Source organism: Coccinella septempunctata, chromosome 4 (assembly GCF_907165205.1).
Source record: "Coccinella septempunctata chromosome 4, icCocSept1.1, whole genome shotgun sequence".
NCBI classification, from domain to species: Eukaryota; Metazoa; Arthropoda; class Insecta; order Coleoptera; family Coccinellidae; genus Coccinella; species Coccinella septempunctata.
In genome coordinates this window covers 17,521,668-17,546,093 of record NC_058192.1, presented here as the reverse complement: position 1 = coordinate 17,546,093, position 24,426 = coordinate 17,521,668, and the positions used below count along the sequence as shown (strand labels likewise).

Here is a 24,426-nt window from a genome sequence, read left to right as displayed (position 1 = left end):
TCAGTCATGTTGCCTGTTTTAATGCCCTCTGTCTGCTGCTTGTACTTAAGAAGAAGCACTTGTCTGAAAAAGACGATTTGTCTTGTAGAAAGGATCTGCTCATCTAGTACCTAGAAGAGAAACATCCATTAGTAGACATGTTTTTTTCGACAATATCTTTGTAAAACGGAAAATTTTGCAAAAAATTATTGTATTCATGTTGCATATATGGTGAACTACCTATCACAGGAAAGGGTGATAATTTGGCTATATTATACAGGGTGTGAATGAATATTCATTTTATATTCCTTTTAAAAAAGTAGTATGCATATATAGTTCATATAATTTTTTTTTTTTGGAAAATCCCCCCTTATACGTACAGCGCCCTAAAGATGGTACCTACTTGAAAAAGATTTCAAATTTTTCTCTTAGAATTTGTTGGTGTTGCTCTATGAGAACATAATATCTGCTTCCTAGGTAAATTTGAGTTGTAAGATAATTCCAACCTATACGAATCACACTGTGTACCTGCGTTCATAAATTATTAATTTTTTTTTCAAAAACCGTCACTTTTAGCGAGAAATTACAAGAGCCTTATTCGTTCAAAATGTATCAAGAAATCAGAAACCAAAAATAATTTTGCAAAAAGAATAAATACTCTATCAACAAAAGGCCCGATAGAGATAATCTCAACTTATGCTATTTTAGTATTTTAGCCTCATCGAAAAAATCCGAAATGCGAAATGTTGAGACGTGTATGTTTGAATAGTTTCGAGTTAACATGAAAAATTGAGAGAAAATAAATTAATATACAGGGTGTCTGTTGTCTGTAAAAAAATGCGAAGGATTTAGGGAGATGATTCCTCGATGAAAATGTGCAGGGGTAGTTCCTATCAATTTTTTTTCGAAATCCACCTCCCTTCCAAGATACAGTGTTTGGAAGGCGATGACGAGTTGACATTTTTTAATTTTTTTACGGGTTCTAAAATACACTGAGTCATGAAACTATACAGAATATGAAGCACTAAGTAGATGTTACTCACACATTTTTTTCAGATTTCATAACTGTATTATTAACGGTTGAAAATAACAACCCCTTAAGATTTTCCATCAAAAATTGTTTTCGTGGGATAGATTTTCGAAAAATAAAATTCTCTTATGGTTTCCCATTCAATTCTGGAGAAAAAAGTATCTTGCAGAATTTCGATACATTCGATAATTTTCTTGGAATAAATAAAAACATACAAGTAGTAGGTATACGAAGGTCTATGAGGCAGAGAGTTCATGTATGTATTTTAGCGGGAGGTAGTCATTCTATGGAACACTTATACGATGAAATGGAAGGAACAATGATCAGAACAGCTTGTTTTTATTTATTTCGAGAAAAGTATCGACTGTTTCGAAATTTTGCAAGAGACTTTTTTTCTCCTGTATTGAATGATAAACCATAAGAGAATTTTATTTTTCGAAAATCTATCCCACGAAAACAATTTTTGAAGGAAAATCGTAAGGGGTTGTTATTTTCAACCCCTAATAATAAAATTATAAAATCTAAAAAAATTGTGTGAGTAACATACTTAGTGCTTCATATTATGTATAGTTTTATGACTCAGTGTTCTTCAGAACCCGTAGATAAAAAAAATAAAAACGGTCAACTCGTCATCGCTTTCCAAAGGCTGTATCTTGGAAGGTAGGTCGATTTCGAAAAAAATTTACAAGAACTACCCCTGCCTAATTTCATCGAGGAATCATCTCCTCAAGTCCTTCGCATTTGTTTACAGACACCCTGTATATACCTACATTATGAGGCATTTTTCGAACGCTGCAAAAATCTTATTGAACACATGATCACATGCCACCGTCTGTTTGTTTATGTGTTTTCAGTCGTGATTGATCCTCTCCTGCTGGTGGTATGCCCAATCTCACTGCACTGTAATGTTCCTTGAATTTATACATGAGAACACGGAAAACCTAGAAATAATGTGAGTTTCAAGATTTTGTGTGTGTACGTACTACATATGTATTGTCGGTGCCATTTTTCTACGTCTGAAATCTCTGTATTGTTCGATTCCAGACTTCCAGAGCCCTGTAGATGGTCTAAATCTAGACCGAAACTGTCGGCGTTTCATTTAATTGGTTTTCTTTAACCCATTATCAACTTAATAAAACTCTTACTATTGTTGACTTGTCTCATGTCGAAAGGAACCAATGAGGATTATGATTCGATATGTGACTGACTGGACTGAAAATGTTCAATCATTTCATTAACTTGTAGTTAGAAAGGTGTTTCCTTAAAAAATATATAACGGTTAAATAATTAATGATATGTTGTTGCTTCACTTAGTAGATGGATTGAATATCTGCATAAATTGCTATAGCGACACAGTTTGTGAAACTATGCAGGGTATCCCACATAAAATAGGAAACATTTTAATGGTAGACATGGTAGTGGTAAACGATACGTAAAGGATTACGAAAAACCGCAAATGTAGTGTCTAGGAGTACCTACTAGATTCTGATTGACACGGTATTTTTAAAATTAGAATGAAAATATTTAAAGCACTTTATCTTCTGAATGGCATCACTTATCTGATACTTTGGATTGGAAATTGATCACACGATGTTCAAGAAAAATGCAGTCAAATATAATTCGATTTGCAAGTCCGTATTACAAAATTTTGGACAGTTTTGTCTGAGAGGTTCGCGAAATCACCATCTGTATAGGAATTTTCATGATGAATAGGATTCATTTATTCCATTAGTCAAATAACATCGCATAGCACCATCAAGGTCAGGTACTGATTCTTTTTTCTTCATACAGAACACCATTTTTTCTCTTGGGTCGATATTCAACATCCTCAGAATGAAGTGAATTATGAATCTTAATGAATTTCATCAATTGAATGTGGATATACTATACTATATAAAGGATTCTAGTTTATCCATTCATAATAGAGACAGCGACTCAAGATCGATTCGATTTGAATTTTCAATACAAGAGTATAAGAGCAAAGAACCCAGTGGACTGGCACTTCGCTTGTAAAATGAGAAGTATTAATTTGTAGACATTTTATCGTGAAAGATATAATTTTCGTTGTCTTCGTTCGATTTATGACGTAAAGTTCTACGCCGGCAAGATAACCTTTGGTGTTATCAGAATTATTAATGGGTTTGCTTATATAACGAATGTAGTATCTATGTCCTTTTTCTAGGATGCAGATTCAATAAAATCGAAAAATAATTATCATCCTCGGACACCTGATGTAGGTACTTACTGATTTTGACGTTGCGATTTTTTTAGAGAATATCCATTTCCATTCATTCTTACTGTATTAATTTTTACTTAGTTTCGAGAGTTCTTTCGATTTTTTGTTTTTTTTAAGGTACGTAATGGGTCATAATTAGAAAACTGAAAGACCTGGGTGATATCTTGTGTTCGAAAATTATTGATCAAATAGGTAAATGAAATTCATTTCATTCGAATAAACCGTTTGTGAGAAGAGAAGATAGAACTAAAAATAATATTTTTAATGGTTTTTCAATTGCTTGTATTGTATCTTTCAAAACTGAGTCGATTCGGAAATGGTGAAGGGAAAAAGTGTTTCTTTTGCCCACAAGAATCTACTCTTAAAATATTTGTACGAGTCAAAGACTCACCTTGTATTCGAGATATGGATTTTTTTTCAAATTGGATCATCGTTCTCCCCTTTCAAACGAAGTCAATTGAATATTACATTACGAAGTGTAATAATGATTCAGCATGTTTGTATTTTTGATTGAATCTGATCTGTCATTAATTCTTGCCGATAAATTTGTATTGATTATTGATCGTCCCCATACTCTCAGAATAACTCACCCTTCTTAGCAATTTTGTAAACAAATAGAATTAGTAAAAGGTCCCCACAAATTCTCGAATTTCACCATGCAGCCATAAAACCGTGATTTTTGCTTCGTCTTCGAACAAAAGATAATCACATATCGATTAAAATTTATTCTGGGAGGATTCTGCATTTCTTAATAAAATTTTTAGGGTTTTCACTCCCAATCTCTGAAACAAAATCAATTAAAAATGAAATCGATGATTTGCTCCTAACACTAAAATTTTAATGACGGAGCCATGCCATTTCAAACGAAAGATCAAAGAGTCTACGTGTATTCTATTAGATCAAGATAATGATTTGGCAAATTGTTCGGTAGGAATAGATCATATTTGGATCAATTCACTAAAGAAGGAGCTGTCATCCGGTAATTTCAAAATCAAATGAATCAACGTTTCTCTGCAGTCTCTATTTCTATGTATTGACAATTGATGTCAAACAAAAGCCACAATTCAGAAGATTTTCAAAAATAGATTTTTCGTCTGATGAAGGAGTCTGATATAGACTCCGAAACGTTACCACATAAAATTATAATTTCAACTTTATTTATTTTCAATTCATTGTCAGGCAACAATTTTTTTCTAGTTAATTTGCTCCTGACAAATTAGTGCAAATCATCGATTTCATTTTTAATTGATTTTGTTTCAGAGATTGGGAGTGAAAACCCTGAAAAGTTTATTAAAAAAAGATAATCACGGTTTTAACGCTGCATATGTCTGTTTAATACCCTAGTGGGTAGTCCTAATTTTTATGGCAACATGTGAGGCCTGGAATAAGTACATATGTAGTTCTTAATATTCATTTTAGACCTTAATTTCTACGAGTAATCGATAGATCGAGCTCATTTGATTCACCCTGTATATTTATGTTGATATACAGAGCGACAGGGGATTTCCTGAAGATGCGACAAAAATGCAGATGGTGCGGTGATTCGTTATCCAAAAAAATTAATTATTTGTGAAGAAGAAACATAAGGACCAAATATGCATTATGAGATATATACAGGGCGAGTCTTTTAACATTATATTCTTCTAGGTCAAAAGAACACTCTATTCCTATAACATTTTTTCCGATTCGGCCCTGACAAAAAGAATTTTAAGCGTTCTCGAAATTACCCTTTCATTATGTAGGTACAAATATTCGTTTTATGAGAGGATAGACTATATGAGCTATTAGCCAGAGTCTTAACCTCTATCTAGGCAGAGAGCGGTACCTATATTAGAATATAAAGAAAACGGTTAAAATTTTTGAATAATTGTGAGCTAAATCGCTTCGAAGATCAATGGATGATTGTTAGTTTTGAAAGGTTATAGGCTGGGTATCTTGCCAAATTTAGTCATTTCTTAGAAATTGGTGCCCAATTGCCTTAAATCCTTGGTCCTTTCATACGTAATTTACCAATGGGTAAATTACTTGTCTGTCTTCTCCCTTTACCTAATTGCTTAAAATCCTCGGTCCTTTTATATTATACGTACTAGCAAATAGGTAAATCTTTTTCTGTCTACCTTTCGGAGAAGTGGTTGAAGTTTAGCAAATTTACATTTTTCTTTTTTATTAAGCTCTAGACACGAAACTTGTTAAATATCATTTGTCAATGAAATCACACATGTTGGATATATCTAGTAGTTTGTGCTTTACAATGACAATCATATTCTCACGGGAAAATGCACTTTTTCGTCCATGTTTCTGAAACTATTCACTTTACAGAAGAAGTTTGAAAAAATTTTTTGCTCATTTTAACCTGCTCTGAACAACCTGCTCTGAACAAGAAAAAAATATAGGTTGCCATTTGAAAAAATTAAGTTTCGATTGAACTTCTATTTGAATTTTTAACTTTAATTTTTGAAGACCCTGTATATCAGAATGCTAAAAATAGAGATGTAACGTATGATTCAATATGTTGACAAGAGCTGGGCAAAATTTGGTTTTTATACATTCATTAGAAAACTAGTATCAGCTATTTTAGTGAGCACCTACAGCAGTCAAAAGTTTAGGAAAAAGTAGAATATCTCAGAATCAGTGCTATATCGGACCATTGTTGTCATACCAAAGTTATCTTAAGATTTGAGAAGGAATTCAAAAATGCAATAATATACAGGATGTTCCATTTAAAATAAGAAAGTTGATACCAACAGGGAAAAAACGGAGCACCCTGTAAAGGTGGTTTATAAAAAATAAAAATTCAATCGATTACAGACAAGTTTTGTATTGAACTTTTTCTTCTAGATCCTTTAGTTTCCACAATAAGGTATAGGGACACTCTAACTCGGACACCCTGTACATTTTCCTATACCTATCACAGAAGGGTTCCGGGCCATTAAAAGAGAGGACTTTGTGTTCGGTTTCCTGGCAAGTGTGTGAGCCTCCTTCATTAGGTACCTTCGATCCATGAGGGATCGGAAATTGAACAGACCTTGGTATTTCTGCCTATATTTGATTGAGTTTTTTTCGGCACTCCCATACCATCTCAGAATTGATGACATGGAAGCTCAGTTGCTTTGATCGCAGCCTGACTATCAGAGTGTATCGCTAGATCAAATTTCTGATAGTTTCTTTATACATAGGTTAATTTTCAGATCTTCTGCCTCAAAAAGATGCTTAGACAGAGCCCTAAATTGCCAGTCCCATTCGTGGTTTTCGAACCGTCTCTATACACCATTTGATTTGAGGGCATTTCTTTTGAGGATTTGGAGGTGGGTTTCCTCTACAAATCTACCTTTCTTCTTGGCATCGTACCTAGTGAATGTTTTCTCTAGGTGATTTTTTTATCATCTCGTCAGCGGTGCCCAAAATCTCTGATCCCTGATTTCCCCATTACCTACCTAAAATGACCTCATTAGCTAATGAATCTATCACGAGATGGAGAGGTGTGAGATCGGCATAATAATCTCCAGTATACCTGAGTTAATATGAAGTTATTTTTCATATTTTGAACCCCCTGTATATAAAGGTTATATTGTTTTCCTCTCTCAGGCTTTCGTCCCATTGGTTCACAACGCACTTTGTCTTGATTTTTTACTTTTCGGTCGTTTTCAATTGAATAGAGGACTTGCCCTAAGAAATGAACAGTAGATTTAGTCCATTCACATTTATTTAGCAGTCGGTTGGCCATTAAATAATTTTCTCAAGTTTTGTAACCAGAACGGAGTAAGGTTGGCACTCATGAAATGTCATAACGCCGTTGCCACAACTAATATCATTTTTTATTGCGAAAATGCAAGTTATTGAAAAAAGAGACAGGGTTTCAGGAAGTGCTATTTAGAATTCAGGTCCGCTCATTCAAATAGTTATACCCTGATATTCTAAAATCCACAATACGTCAGACGGTATAGCTAAGAATAAATAAGAATAGACAGAATCTAAAAGAATTTATATAAAGTTTCATCTGAATCTAAACGACTTATATTTTAGCTGAATATTTCCACAATCAGAAAGATTGTGAAGAAGAGGATGACAAAGAATTTCTTTCTATTAGGAGACCCAAAAAGGTGGTGGCATTTGAGAATTTTATGTTTGAGTGAATTAATGCGAAAAGTTTAGTAGGGGAGACTAGGGAGCATTGATACATGGGGAGGCTTGATACAGGCTTATATCCGCGATCTGTAGCCGTTTTCAAAAGTATTATACTAGTGAACACTATTCTTTGGCAGAGGGCATTGCGTGACGTTAATATGTAAGGCTAACAGTAGTTTGTTTGTGAAATATTCAACGAAGAGTGTTTCGAGGTGAGAAATTGTAAGTTTTTACTCAAGTTACCTAAGGGTTTTATGATCATGCATTAATTCTTCGGCATGAACAAACATTTCACTGGGAAATATTCATAAAACTACTCAATTTACAATTTTTTTCGCTTTTCAAAATATATGGGTATAAGATGAAAACATAAATCACTTTAAAAATTGCTTTCAGGGAGGTTTGAGACATTTGTCGTGGGGAGGCCTGATACATGTATAATCTTCAAAAAATATTCCGTAGCTAGTTGGATAGGCCTACATGAAGGCGTCTTCACCATCCAACATATCAAAGGGATTTTTAAAAACCGTACAATCCCAATGTATTTAACGAGGCCGACTTTTCTTGTGTGGAAGTGACTAACTGACAATTTCCTGATTTTTCTACACCTATAGGACCAAAGCAAGCCAGTATCATTGCTGACCTACCTACTGAGCTGAATAATCCTCTCGATTACTCTCCCAGTACATCGTATCAATCCTCCCATATGTGGGAAGGCTTGAGACAGTTTGCATGTTTTTGTGTTCAACGTTCTGTACAGAATAAAATGTTTATGTTTTGCGACTTCTATATTTATTTTGTTGAACGATTAATTGAAGAATTATATAATATAAGAAAAGTCCTGCTTCTTCATATAATTCCGTTTCCAGAATAAAAATTCCAAAAAACGTATCAACCCTCCCCAGTCTCCCCTACAAGATTTTCGATGAATGTCATTGTAAAATAAATTCCCGAAAATTTATTTTCTATTATTCATTTGAGTTGTCCTATACATTGTAAATGTCTTGAGGTATATAAATACCTAATTATTATTATTATATCAATCTACCTAACCTAACCTAACCTTTATTATTATATCAATGTATTAAGATGAACAGCCACAAATACCTACGCGCCAGTTGTCCTGTTAATTGTTTATTGAAATTTTTGTTCAAAGGTGAAGTTCATCTCGACTTGAAACTGCCTTTAGTTGCTTTTACTTATATTGATGCTTGATGATTTTTGTTGAAGAATTTAACATCCTTGTAATTATCTGTTAATTCCTTAGGGAGATACCCATTCCCAACCACTGCATCATATGCATTTCATCTTCGGGTTAATATTTTTGAAATCTACACTGATGTAACGTATTCAAACTTTAGCCAAAGAAGATAACGAACATTAACTCTCCTCAAGCTAGTGCATATTATGATATTACACTGATCTCTTGTATTTTCCATGCAAATAACTGGATTTGGTATGCCTTCAATCAGTTCGTATAAACTTCAATTATGTTCGTCACATATTTTCCGAACAGATTCGACATTGCGATAAAATACGTAATAACAGAAGCTTTTTTCGTAGAACGGGCAACATAGCGTTCATTTAAAACCCAAAAATGTTTTGACAAGCGTCATAACCGAAATGTGTCAAATTTCCATGGCCAACCGAGTGCTAAAATTAAAGTGAATGGAGTATACCTGTACGAACTATAAACTTTGGACGTGCATGGGTAAGAGCCGATAATTGATAATTCAAAAAACTCCCATTCATCTTCCGCAGACATTTTTTCTGTTATCTACGTGTAGGTACAAATAAAGACTTGCATTGATTAACCAACTTATCCGTTCTTGACCTCAACCAATGATTTTCCCAATAAGCAAGAGCGCCGATATCTTATCTCAGTGGCGTTCAAATCGCAGCACAACTATGTTTACGAGCAATAAATACTATCGAAATTGAACTATTATCAGAACAATGAACAAGCATCAAAGCACCTGTGATACCTAAGAAAAAGTTCCCCGAATTTATTACATAGTTGGTGTGATTACTGTGATTTCAAGATGGAGAAACGTTCTTATAACATATATCATCGAAATAGTAGATTATATTCCAACACTGATCCTTCGAAATTACCTGTTATATCATTATAAATATAACATATAGGTGTACCATTACCATATTATTTAATTAATCGAACCCTACTAGTTATGCAACTAACAATACATGTTATAGTTTCAGAATTGGAGAACCAGTATAGCGACGATCATGCTGGCCAATATAGTCCAACCTCGTCGCATCAGGGCGTGGCTACGACACAAGCTTCCCCCCACTCTGATAGCGCTACTCCTACCCCGATCGCCGAGTGCCTAACATATGGAGGTACGACGGAACATCACGATCAGGATGTTGTAGGGTATTCCACCGTCATGCGTGTAGCGGCGGAGGATGGAGGGGGCGGGCATTACCTGCTATATAATACAGCGGCCAACAGATTGGATGAGGTAAGTTGATTAGCATCTGGATCTAAAGGTTATCTCCTGGGAGGGGGTAAAAGGAGACGGTTTGGAAGGAGATAAATGCGATGCGCTTCTGAAGGACGATTACGGTAATGGAGGGGAAATTAATTGACTATACATATGGATCTTTCCCTCCCAATAATATAACAGGGGAAATCAGGAATTGTCTAGATTTTATTGGCACTTTCCGTTAACATACTTGCTCGACGAAGAGGGGAATCTTTTACCTGATTATGTTTGCTTCCTTATGGTCATATGTAATTGCATATTATGATGTTATGTTATGTAAATACATATTACCATAAGGAAGCAAACATAATCAGGTAAAAGATTCCCCTCTTCGTCGAGCAATTTCTATTGAGAAATTTAACTTTATTTCCGAAACCATGAGGGGAATTTTACCTGATTAAGTTTGCTTCCTTATGGTTCTGTGTAATTGCATATTTATGATGTTATACCTCAATAGAAATTTCACTTTATTTCCGAAACCATGAGGGAATTGTACCTGATTAAGTTTGCTTCCTTATGGTAATATGTAGTTGCATATTATGATTTTATACTTCATTAGAAATTTCACTTTATTTCCGAAATCATGGGGGGAATTTTACCTGATTAAGTTTGCTTCCTCATGGTAATATGTAATTGCATAGGTATTATGATTTTATACCTCAATAGAAATTTCACTTTATTTCCGAAATCATGGGGGGAATTTTACCTGATTAAGTTTGCTTCCTCATGGTAATATGTAATTGCATATTATGATTTTATACCTCAATAGAAATTTTACTTTATTTCCAAAATCATGGGAGTAATTTTACCTGATTAAGGTTGCTTCCTTATGGTAATATGTAATTGCATATTATGATATTATACTTCAATAGAAATTTCACTTCATTTATGAAACCATGAGGGGATTTTTACTTGATTAAGGTTGCTTCCTTATGGTAATATGTTATTGCATATTATGATGTTATACCTCAATAGTAATTTCACTTCATTTCCGAAACCATGGGGTGAATTTTACCTGATTGAGTTTGCTTCCTTATGGTAATATGTAATTGAATATTATGATGTTGTACCGCAATAGAAATTTCACCTCATTTCCGAAACCATGAGGTTTTCGTATAGGAGCATTAGATGCGTATTTTAATTTTCTCTGAAAATATCAGATGAAAAGTACGCTGTGTTCCATTTGGAAAAATCAAGATTTTGCTGCTTTTGTATCCAGTGACAAGACGAATAATTTTGGTACACCTTGTATGTCTCAAACCGAGTTTTTTCTACACGAAATACATCCTCAGGATTTCGGTGACCTATTTTCGAAATTTCAGCTTCCTAAAATATGAAATGTCCTTTCTATGCCTCATTCAATAGATCCATGTTTTTGGCAATTTTTTTTTGTGGAAAACCATCAATATTCAAAAAGTATCAGGAATAGTGATAAAAAGACTAAAAGACAAAAATAGATGGGGATTCTGAAGTGAAAAAATTTATAATAAATGGGGTGTCCAATATGAAAAAAAAAAAGTTTTTAATATTTTTTCGTATAAGCGGCAATATCGCTACATTGAAAATATTTTAGTCAGATAGATCAGAAGTGTAAACCCTTTTTTTATAGTACCCAAATTTTCAGAACAATCCTGATCCGTTCTCTGCGTAAACGTCTGTTAGTGGGACACCCTATATAATTTGAACACCATTAAAAATGGAATTAATGCTTCCTTCCTTTGATTCAATATTTGATACACATATTTAGATTTCTTCTTCTATGTGCAGGTTGGCATAGATGATTCTCCCACCACAGAATACCTGCAGTTGGACAACACGCACAGTGGCGTAACGAACGGATCGCCCAACGGCAGTATCGCGTCTGGTTCAGGTTCACCGAGGCGAAACGAATTCAAATTCACCAGCCTCAATCCCCTGCATGGTGCTGATGACCACAGTGCGCAACTGACGCAACTTACCAACCACATCAGCTATGCAGGAGGCATTGATGCTCAAACACTAAATATCACCGGGTAAGTCTTTTTCAATCCTACACAGAAATTCGTCTTGCACAGAGGGAAACTGGCAAGATGATCGGATATACGGGACAGGGTGTTTCATATACCTAGAACAAATCCATTTCATTACGAAGAAATTGAGGATATTAATCTCCGAGTTTTTTGTAAAGTCATTGTCCAGAAACGCTTCGTTTCCAAGATAAAGGACGTCACATACTATTTTTTCCTTCAAAATATTTAATTTAATACCAGTGCGTACGCCACTCTAGTTGCTGAAAACGAGGTATTCAACGTTAGATAATCACGTTAATGAGGTTACCATTTTACCGAATATCGTTCAAATATCTCAAGCCGTTTCGAAAATATAGAGTAATTCGTTTTCATTTATTTATTTGTAAAATACATTCAACGCCCTGTATCTTGGATAACGAAGCATTTCTCATTTCCGGACAAAGGCCTAATTAAAGGACCTTCCAGACTCCAAATAACACAGATAACAATATTCTGAATTTGTTCGTAATGTTTATGAAACACCTCGTATAATAGGGATGCAAGGATAAAAATAAAAAATTACAATTCATCCGATTTTAAAGAGAATTTTTTTTGTTACGTTCGTGAATCGCGAATGTAAAATCAGCAAGAAACAATCGATAATCACGTTCCTATCAGTTAGACAACATTTTGGCCTTTGGAAAATCGGGATCAGTATCAGAATTCGTCAAAATAAAGAAAGCAAAGGTTATGGGGTCATATTTTATCAGTTGATGAAAAATTAAAATAATTCCATTATCATCGAAAGGCTAGGAATATGAGAGTAATCAGATTAGTAGTCGTATTTTGGGCACTTCGATATTTCTATAAAAAGAGCAGAATTTTTTTGTAGGTACTCGATTTTGTTGCTATAATATCTTAGGTTCCATAGTTAGAGTTGTATTCAGCCAAAGGACCCAATTTTTCAGATACTTTTCAATTTTTAAACATCAAATTACTCGAAAACAGCGCATTATGCGAGAAAATAGGAAGAACACTTTTATTTCACAAAACGTTCAAATATTCATTAGATAACTCCCAACTTAGTTTCCAGAGATGGGGTCTTTGAATTTTTGGTATTTTTATGGTACGTAATGGTCATAATGAGAAAATTGATAGACGTGGGTGATATCTTGTTTTCGAAAAAGATTCTTCGAATAAAAGAAAAACTATAGTCCGAAATTCATTTCATTCGATAAAACCTTTTGTGAAATACAACTAAAAATAATTTTTTTAATGTTTTTTTCAACAACCTATATCTTCCAAACCCATCCGATTCGTAAAAAATGGTAGAGGAAAAAAGTGTTTCTTTTGACTTCAAGAATCTGCTGTCAAAGAGTTCAAAGACTCAACCCGTAACGTAACTGCCAGGCCAGAATGCCACGAAATCGACAAGTAGTGTTTGAAGGTCAGTACTACCATTGAGTATTGACCCCCTTAATACCCCCTTAATACTCAATGGTACTACCCAAAAATCTCGTGGGTCTGTCAACAATGTTGCCGTATACCCAGGCCCGGATCTACGATTTTTTCTGACCGGGGCAAAAATTCATGATGGCGCCCCCCCCCTCTAAGGTATAATTGCATATTCGTCATTGCGATTTCAATCCGCAATTTTTCACTAATTCACTAATTCGAGATCGTTGATTACGAATATGCAATTAGATTTTTCCTAAAATGAGTACTTTAGGGAAAAAATCACTCTTATTTTTTTTCCATTGTTCCATTAAAAGTTATTTTTTTCCCATCTCATCTTAGGAAAAATCTAATTGCTTAGTCGTAATCTTCGACCACGAATTAGTAGAAAAAATGACTCGGGTTGAAATCGTTCGAAAAATAAATTGGTCCACTTTGAGGAGGTATAGCAGCCAGAAAAAAAGCACTAGTCATATGCTGATTTTTTGTGATAGATTGGTTCTTAATGAATAGAAAAAACCACACTTCATTCATCTACCGCTAACAGTTTAGATTTTATAATTTTTTCCGCGAAGGTCCAAAATTTCCGATTTTCCATAGACCATAACTTGAAAACTTAATTTTTAAAAAATATCTGTTTGCATATTCGTGTTCTACGCCCTCGTATTAGTGGACAGTAAGAATTTGGTTTCGATCGGAAACCAAAAATATTTTTCAAAAAATCCATACAGTATGGAAAATTTGAAAAATTAATTTGAAAAATTTTCGATCTCTGCGATTTCCACCAATATTGGTGTATTTACTAAATCGAGGGCGTAGATTACGAATATGCGAACAGAATTTTGCTGAAAGGATTAGTTTTTAAGAAGCTATGGTCCATCAAAAGTCGGAAATTTTGGCCCTTAGTTCCAGATGAAATGGGGATGAGTCGGTAATTCCCCAGGCAAAGAAATTACTGGCTCTATGCTTGCGACACATTGTAGACATATCCTATCTTTGAACCTATTTCACCCAAGTGTGGCGGTCATTCCTAGATGACTGAATAATAAATATACAGTTAATTGATCAATCATTGATTTTGGAGATTCTTGGCATAGTGATGGTTTATCATGTTTCCATTCTACAGTTTCGATTTTAGCACTAGGAAATTAATTTTTTCCGAGAAACTAAAAAAAAAAAATTTAATTTTAGGGGGGCTTGCCCCCCCCTAGATCCGGGCCTGCGTATACCTATGTGTACCATGGACTTATGAGTGATTTTGTAGTATCTACTTGGCTATTCCTATACTATACTACATCTACGCAATGAATTTGGTATAGAGTATAGGTGGGCACCTTAAATTTTTTTTCTGCGAGCTCCTTTCTCCACATTTTAAATATCTACCTACTAGACTAAGGTTTGAAATAGCCCAAAATGGCTGAAGAACTTTTGGATGTAGATAAATAATGATCGTAATAATCTATGCACCTAAAGTATACCTAATATAACCTTTTGGTCATCAAAACAGATAAATTGAATATATCGTATGATCTATATGCATTAAATTAGTAAGAGATGCATCACAAAAATAACGCCCCAAATGAGTATTTCTATTTTAGACTACAAATATCCTCTCAAGTGGGTACATATTTCAATATTCATTCGAATTCTAGTTCTTCCTTCTTCCCACTAATGAACCAATTTCTCGATCGATTTCCATAAAACGAGTGTGAGTTATGGTCCTATTATGTCACATATATAGCGTTATTGTTCGTTATCGTCCGTTTAGTCAGATGTGTCGATTACGACCTCGCTCACTTTCTGCAAACTAAAAGCCTGGCACCTTTGGGACCACAACAAACAATGGTCACGAGATAAGGTTCTACGTGGAAAACTGACAGATTACTCACCGCTTGTTGTTACCGATGAAAATACTCCTATCTATCGAATGCTTTCCTTCGAAGAAGAAGAATGCGACGCTAATTAGGAATTATCTGGTGAGGTATTCGGGAAAATTAAGAAAAAGGATCAGTGATTCGGTTTCATGGCACGCTTTGATTATCTCTCGCCTATAAGGAAGAAAAAGTTGTTTTGTATATATCCAAAAACGCAAAGATAGTTCCGTTTAAATCCTACGTCAAGATTTATTGTGCCTCCCATCAGAGCAGTCCTTTCATACAGCTCGCCCCACAGTTCCGGAGTTCTAATGAACTCGAGTATCATTGTATAAAAACAACTCATACAATGTCAGTAGATATTTGGGATGGCTTCAAGGAGGTTATTACCTCCTCGGTCATGCGAGAGTTTCTCGTTAAAACCATTCTTTGCCTTCGCTGGCAATGTGCTCTTCCGCACAGAATCTGCACTCGTCAGATTCTGCTAGACCAATTCTCATCAACTGGACTGGACTCAAATGTCTTGGAAAAACCATCTTCGATTCCGAAAAGGCCCTTTGAAAATGTCATAGCTGACCGTCCTAGTGCAATAAGTTTCTTGAATTGTCTGGACAAAAAGCCATCCACATGGTTTACTCATGGATCAAAATCAGAGAGAGGCAACGGCATTGGCGTATATGGACCTGAAATGAGTATTTCCGAAGCCCTGGGAAGTGAACCTTCTATTTTATAGACCGAGACTCTGGCTGTTTACGCATGCGCTCAGGAGTGTCTTAAAATGAACATCAAAGGAGCGCAGATCTTTATCAGATATCACCACGAAGAGTCAGGCCACGCTGAGGTCCCTGGAATCACACTGTCACTTTTCAGTGATCTGTGCTGACATTGCAGTGCCGTAATATCATAAAGCAACTGGCCAGATGCAATAAAGTGACTCTACTATGAGTACCAGGGCATTGTGGTGTTGAAGGAAATGAAAAAGCTGATGAACTTGCAAAAAGTGCTTCAAGGTTAACATTCTCTTTTTGTGAGCTTGGAAAAGACCGATATAAGGCAGCGGTCCAACAATCGGAGTTGAACAACAGCATAACCCTCTGGAGAAACCCTCCTGTACTTGCTCAGTCAAAGTAATTCGTGGTGATTTCACCGACCTATATCAGAAAGCTGTGAAAAAAATGGTAAAGAAAAAAGTTTTTCTTTTGACCCCAGGAATCTTCTGTTAAAATACACTGCGCAAAAAAATTAACGCACATTATGGAAATCTCAAATTTATTCTACAACTGAAGGTGTTCTCAATGATAATTATTTTTATCAGAATTATGCATGCATATGTTATCCACTTTCAACGGTTTTCTTCAATACAGATGTTTTTTCCCAGCAGGAATAAAAAAAGATGATATTATAAGATTTTGAATGTATTGGCTCCATTCTAAAACAAGTTGTTCTCGATCAATTCTAGTGATCAATAGTTTTTCTTTCGTTTGATTTTCTACACTCGATCGCTATATGCAACGCGAAACACGCAATTTGACCCAAGAGTAATGTGCCCAAGCGGTAATTTTGCGAGAAGAAGGTGGACATACACAAGAATTGCAGAAAGGTTGGAGTTTCGAATACAAGTGTGTCCAGAATGTTGCAGCGATTCAGGGAGACAGGTATAAATATCCGCGAAGACCAGGACAGGGTAGACCACGGGTAACAACTGCCATTCAAGAACGTTACTTGAGAGTTTTTTCGTTGAGACAACGGTTTGCAACAGCTCGCCTCCTTCAACTTCAGCTTGAGCAAACTAATGAGGTGCAAATTAGCACTCAGACAATAAGAAATCGCCTCAGAGAATATGATTTGAGGCCTCGTGTCGCGGCAATAGGCCCAGCTCTCACCCCAGCCATAGGTGGAAATGAACATTTTTTGTGGGGGGGGGGCACCCCTTAGGAAGGTCTGAGGTAATAGCACCCGAGGTAAAGATGTTGGGTGGAGACAAAAATTTTAGAAATGGCTAAAAACAACGAAAAAGCTCCAGAATTGCTGTTTTTCACTGCTGTTTTCTAATTTCTCTTTTTTTCTGGGGAGGGCACCGTGGACATCTGGGGGGGAGGCACGGCCCCCCCTGGACCCCCCCTATTTCCGCCTATGACCCCAGCCCATCGAAGGGCGCGTTTGGATTTTGCGAGAGAGCATATCCATTGGAAAGAGGCCGATTGGGAAAGAGTTCTCTTCACAGATGAGTCTAGATTCTGCCTCTACCATTGTGATCGACGTTCCCTTGTATACAGACGTCCAAATGAAAGATATGCTCAGTCCAATTTCCTGAATACCTACTACTGGTTTCGGGGGAGGATCGATTATGGTATGGGGTGGAATATCTTTGACTGCTCGCATAGACCTAGCGGTCGTTGATAATGGAGCTATGAATGCTGATAAGTATATAAGGAACATTTTTGAAGAGCATGTAGTGCCATTTGCCCCATACATTGGTGAAAATTTCATTTTTATGGACGATAATGCCAGACCCCATCGTGCGCGCATCGTTCAGGAGTACCTTGAAGAGGTTGAAGTCTCTCGAATGGAATGGGCAGCAAGAAGTCCAGATCTCAATCCGATTGAGCAGGTTTGGAACAACCTCAATAGAAGGCTGAGAAGTTCAGAAAATCATCCAGCTACTCTTAATGACTTAGGAATCCAACTCGGAGAAATCTGGGAAGGATTAGATCAGAACATTTTGAGAGCTGTAATTAACGCAAGGGGTGGAAATACAAAGTATTGAATCACTTATCAGCATTTCAGTATTTTAAAATTCTTCATTTCTCTTCTTTCACATAAGATAAAAATAAGTTATAAAGTCAATGTAGAGATAACTTTCATTAAAATTGAGATTTTCAGAATGTGCGTTGATTTTTTTACGCAGTGTATTTGTACGAGTCAAATACTCACCCTGCATAGTTCAATAGAAATGTTGAATTCACAGCCTGTACAATTGAAACTTCGATCGCATCATTACTACGAAGAAATAGACATATTGTTCGTGCTATTACGTTATTACGACTCTCATTGCGATAATAACAAACAAATGACCAGGGCGCTGACCTCAGGTGTAACAAACTATTCATATTGTCAACAAACCGGATTAATGTCAATGTCGAGAGTTTTCAATATCGCTTCAGAGATGTCTCGTTGCAATATGTACTGGGAAAAATGCCAATAATGCAAACTTACTTAGGAATTTTGTTCAACCAAAATAATGTATCTCACTGTGTCTATACATATTTTTAAGTTGGTGAGATCTGATTAGAAACGTAAACAAAACCCTTTTCACTGATGAAATCGCAGGAGTAAGACAAAACAAAGAGGAATTAATTGAAGTGTTACGTTCTAGATGAAACGATAGAAAATTTCTAATAGTCTCAATGGAACCTGATCCTGAAGCTCGCCCTTGTGGATATGTTGTCAGAAATTGGCGGTATTATTTGAAACCATCTTTTAGTCAGGGTTCAGGTCCACCACATCAATATTCTAACATTCCAAGCACAAAAACAAGCAAGATGCCTGGTTAGGGCTTCTATTCGAATGTAACAACAGAAGAATGGAGCAAGACAATCAAGGAATCAAGTGACCCTGATATGATTATGCACTTGCTTGCCTTGAATATAGATCCAAATAGCTTTTGGAAATGCTGAAAGATTCTCCTGGCAAGTCGAAACAATACTTGTGTGGATGCCAGGTAACAGAAGCTCTTAAGTATGCACCATTAAGTTCCACCACACCAATATTCCAAGCACAAAACCAAGCAATAGATGCTTGGTTAGGGCTTCTATTGGAAGGCAAGAAGAGAATTTGGCGGCAGACAATCAAGTAAGACTTGTATTAATGCCTGGAAACAGAGGAATTATTATTGGCAATTACAGGAGAGACGTCATTGCTAAACAATGTTCTCATTACTGCCTTTGCTGGTGTGAGGTTAGCTAAAACGACTGTATAAGAGTATATGTGGACGCAAAACAATAATTTCATTTGATCTTGCAATTCTCAAACTTCAATTCTCATAATGGAGAAGTCTAGACTCTTTCTAGTCAAAAATTATTCCTTTCAATTTTATGTTGAAATAGACTTGAAGATAGAATATTCCAGAATGCATGTCTTCCACTTTTACTCTGATTGTTTAATGAGTATTCTAAATATCCTTGAAATGGGGAATTCTCGAGAAGAAAGAGTATTTCATGAACTGAATAAGGCATCGAATAATATAACTGCACTGAGTAAGAAAAACAAAAACTTAGAAGGATAAGTACTTTACGAAATCCGACCTTGAAGTTGGAAACACACGATTTCTATTTTAATGAAAAATTAGTTTGAAAACAGTTCTACCCATATACGAACACTTCTTACTCAATATTGACGTATTGTACGTGCATCCTGGTTGAAAAGTTTCGTATTGTTGTGGTGGCAACACCATTAGACACGGATACTTGGCACTTTTATACAATAGTCGTTTAGATGGGAATGATCCCAGAGCAGTCGATTAAATTGGTAATATTTTCCTGTGAAAAAGTCCAAGTAATGTTGAATTTTTCTCGAGCATACTTTGTTGGACGATTACCATCAATTGGTAAAACAAGTTAATAGCATTCTACAAACAGTAAAAACGATTTCACATGTAGCTATTGCATTTGTTCACACTTAATATAATGAACATGGTGGTAGTAACCTACTGTTATGAATCATTATTCGAAAAAAAAATATAATGTATGTAGGTATGTAATTCTTTGTGAATCTGAATAACGAAAGGAATTCTCATTTTATTCATTATTTCCAATGATATCAAACTTCCTTATTAATCGAAAGAAGTAAGAAGTTTCTGAAGTCTTACACTGAATATGAAAAAAAAATTAAGGTTTAAAATGTTCGACGAGATAGAATTTATTCAAGTTTATTAACTAATAGGTGAAATTAAATAATCCTATATCAATCTATTTCCATTTATTTCTTGTCAAAAATTTCAAACCTCATTTTTTTTTTCATAATCAATGTAAGACCTCGGTCGCAATGTAAGGTTTGAGAAAAAAGGTTCTGAAAAATATCGAGAAATATAATTTTTCATAATATGAATTTAAGATATTCTTTGAATAATTTTTCAATGACAATTGCCGAAGAGTATTATAGAGAGTGGGTGGGTGTTCCATTTCTTCGCATATTATGTAACGTTGCACTACAGAAATTAAAAATCTGGCCGTCAATTGTTTAGGTTGCGTTTCCAACGGCTCATCAGGTTTCGCTCGTCGTGGACCGTACTCAACCAAAACAACATTGCGATTAAATATTCATTAAGAAATGACCTTGAAGAGGATGTCCCGGATTAAATGTGATTAATTATTATATTTCTATTTCATAATTTTCATAATGAACTTTTCCATCAAAGATATAGCTGAGAATATTCCTGTCCTACTTCACAGAAAAGGCTCAGAACTCCGTCCAAAGGTTCACTATTTCCAAAGTCTGCAAAATATTTTTATTCAAACTACCTATTTGAAACCAAATGAAAAAAAATTATAATAAGTTACATTTTTCACATAAGACTGTTCATTCAAATCTGAACTACATTCGGAAGGAATAATTTCTTCTAATTGTTTTTAGCATCATGACTGGAACGATAACATTTGCAAGAATATTATTATGAAAAAAAATTATGATGTGCAATAAATCATTTGATTCATGATTGTTTAGCCGAAGAGTTTAAAGTATGAAACACTTCTAAAGGCCGGCTTAGATTTCATTTCATTTTACGAAGGATTATTAATAATACTGAATAATAAACCAGATCTTTTGGCCATTCATTCAGAGTCCGCCTCTGGGAAATACCCATTTAATAGTCGGCTTAATACGATACGTACATTGAAATGTGCATGCACAGTATGTTGTGAGCCATTCCTGTTGATTTTTTGAAACGCTCTGTTGACTGTTCTTTAGATCGCAATATTAATGAGCAATTAAGGAAGTCATTCATACTGTGAATCTGCATTAACATTGACACTTGGGCCTCAAGGCGTTGTGTAGGGACAACAGTAAGCAATGTCTATGCAGTACTCCTTTGGTTTTACCAACAGGCCAACAGCTGTTGAAGAAAAAGTGTTTGTGACACTCTTCATTCATCCAGCACTGTTTTAAAATATAATATCTAATTTATAACATCAATTTTTGATATACAACTATTGAAGATCCTTTTTTGAAATATTCAGGCTTCAATAATAGCACCTGGTATGTATGAACATATCCAAGAGCAAATGGTGTGATACTGTGAATTTTTTTAATAAAAATGGAAAATAAAAACACTTAGAATATTTCGAATGGCTTTAAATAATTATCACGTTTGTGCATAAAGGCATTAGACTTTAAAATAGACCAATTATAAAAAAATTACAATCGAAAAATTAATTGCTGAAATAGCTTCAAATATGTGACAATATGCATATCCTAGGTACGTAAAGAGGGGGAGCTAAAATGTGCTTCTTCTTTATTTAAAAAAATTGATCTAAGTTTGAGCACCTGTATAATGGAGAGGACTGAAAGTCTTGAATTTGTGCATCTGGTATCATTAGAAGAATAATTCAACTTTTATTTCAACCATTTTTTCGATGTTTTCACTCCTACAGGAGATATGATAGGAAAACCGTGAACACTGAAAGCACCCCTAATAGAGGAGACATTCTAGCCTTTCCCTCCTTATACACAATTTTGCCCTGGGAAAAAACCTATACAGGGTGATTCATAACTATTGGGGCATAGGCTAAGGGCAGATTGTTTGGACAAAAATATGGCGATAGGACTAAATATACTTCAATAAAATATTGCTGTGGAAAAAGATAGAGGGCGTTAAAGTTGAATTTTTTATAAGGGGACAGAACATTATTTTCTTCGAAGTTCGAAAGTCCTTTATTAAAAGAATTAGAAAAGGCATAGAAGTCGGAGGAGGCCACGTAGAACATTTAATTTAAGTGTATTCTTTTTATGTTACATTGTTTTTAATTATGCTTTATCGTCGGAATAAATAAATGAAATAAATAAATCGTTACTTCAAATCCCCTTCCGATGCTCTGAACTGTTCAATTGTGTTTTTCTTAAAAACGGATTAAAAAATATACAATGAAATTATTAGCAAAAACGAAACAAAAAATTCAACTTTAACACCCTCTATCTTTTTCCACAGCAATATTTGATTGAGGTATATTTGGTCCTATCACCATATTTTGGTCCAAACAATCTGCCCTTAGCCTATGTCCCCAAGAATCACAGGGTGATTCATAGTTATGAATCACCCTGTATGGACTAGTCATATTGGGACATATCTGAAGCCAATAGAGCAATAAATGCTTTGGTTGCAATCTTTTCATAATCGAAGGCTTACTTTTCTGGGCTAATAGCTCAAAGCTTACTTTGCTAGGAATTTTCGTCCCTCTACCCTTCATAATCACCTTAAAAGCACCCCCTGATAATACCATAAATATTCTCCTTTCGTACCTCATCTCCTTGTAATTCACGTCAGGCAAACGACAGAAATCGAACATAAATTACCTGACATCTGACAAATGGACAAGCTTTTGTCGCGTGCCATGCCACAAGTCATTGTTGTTCTTGACCACCGTCACTACCGGTTCCGAATGCCTTAAGTGTATCTTCTTGTACCAGTAATGTAAAATGGTAAATGATGTATTTAGCCGAAGTCTATTAGTCTGCACGTGGATCCAACAGAGCGATCCTGTACTTCCGCCCCTGCTTACTAAGCCCGGTAATTTGCAGATGTTTTTTCTGAAAAACGGCACGAGCCGTTTAGACATTGAGTGTAATTTACTGGAAATCCATAAACACGACTTTTTATTAAATTGATTCAGCCATTGAAACTTTTTGAATTGATGTTGCTGATACTTGATGAAAACACATAATTGAACTAAAAACTTAAAATTAAAGGAATTCCACTGAATTTTTAAACCACGACACGTGTCACACAATAGCATTCAAAATAACCCAAATGAAATAAATATTTTGATTCTTTTTTCTGCCTGTTTCAATCTCCAACTGAGCTCGTCTTTGCTAGGATTAAACCTTGAGGGTTTTGGACTATTTCTGAATAGATGCTATTCATCAACAGAAGTTAGGAGGGCTCTTCACTATAGGTAATTTGGTGGGCCATCCATAACTTTCCATCCCGAATTTGAGCTTTGGGATGGAATACCGAGAAAACGCTGAGACAGGGTTGTTGAAAGGGGGACAAATTAGGGTGTTCAAATGAGTTTGATATCACTACTCCTCTAGTTGCAACCCCTAACAGCTCTCATTTTTGAATAGGGAAAAGGGGTCGAGCAGCACCTTGTTGGAAAGGCAATTCAATTTCCTGCATGAGTGTATTTTTTTTATCGCTTTATTATTATACAGAGTGACTCAGTATTCCATCAATAACTTTCACACGCCGAATTTTGATCTTGGAGATGGAAAAAACGCTCAGACGGGTCAAAAATGAATTCGATATCACTACCCCTCTAGCCGCTACCACTTTAGCAAATATTTTTCAATAGAGATAATAGGTCGTAGTGATATCGAATTCATTTTTTGAACCGTCCGAACGTTTTTTCCATCTCAAAGATCTGAACTCGGTGCGTGAAAGTTATTGATGGAATACTGAGTCACTCTGTATGATAATACAGCTATGAAAAAAATAATACACTCATGCAGGAAATTGAATTGCCTTTCCAACAAGGTGCTGCTCGACCCATTTTCCCTATTAAAAAATGAGAGCTGTTTGAGGTTGCGGCTAGAGGGGTAGTGATATCAAACTCATTTGAACACCCTTATTTGTCCCCCTTTCGAAAAAATTTGACCTGTATGAGCGTTTTTTCGTTATTCCATCGCAAAGCTCAAAATTCGGGGTGGAAAGTTATGGATAGCTCACCCTGTATATTTTATGTTCAAACTTATTATAATAACTTCAAAAAGCTTTACTTTGGAGGGGATGGTGCTCAAAATCGCTTTATTGAATTATGATGGTGCTGGGCTTTCTGCGAACAATCCTTATTCTGCTGATTACGATAGTTTTTAATACGGTTGTGGAAACAGAAGATTAGCAAAATTCTAATAAGAATTGAGAATAAAAAAATTGGAATGTAGATAGTGTCAATTTCGAATTTCCATAATATGTATTTGTAAGCATGGAGCGACAGAAAATAATTCGAAGTCAACTGCGATG

The 24,426-nt window shown here is 35.3% G+C and overlaps 1 protein-coding gene across 3 annotated transcripts in view; it reads left to right on the top strand.

Moving 5' to 3' along the window:
- Positions 1-24,426, top strand: part of LOC123312289 (transcription factor GATA-4-like) — a 94,092-nt gene that overhangs the window by 30,408 nt on the left and 39,258 nt on the right. For 2 of the 3 annotated variants that reach the window (XM_044896645.1, XM_044896643.1), the window contains exons 2-3: positions 9,585-9,853; positions 11,645-11,889. In XM_044896645.1, coding sequence (XP_044752580.1) covers positions 9,585-9,853; positions 11,645-11,889 — 514 coding nt within the window. Of the gene's footprint in view, positions 1-1,874; positions 1,962-9,584; positions 9,854-11,644; positions 11,890-24,426 lie in introns of those variants that run through there. The other variant, XM_044896646.1, reaches the window with a different exon arrangement.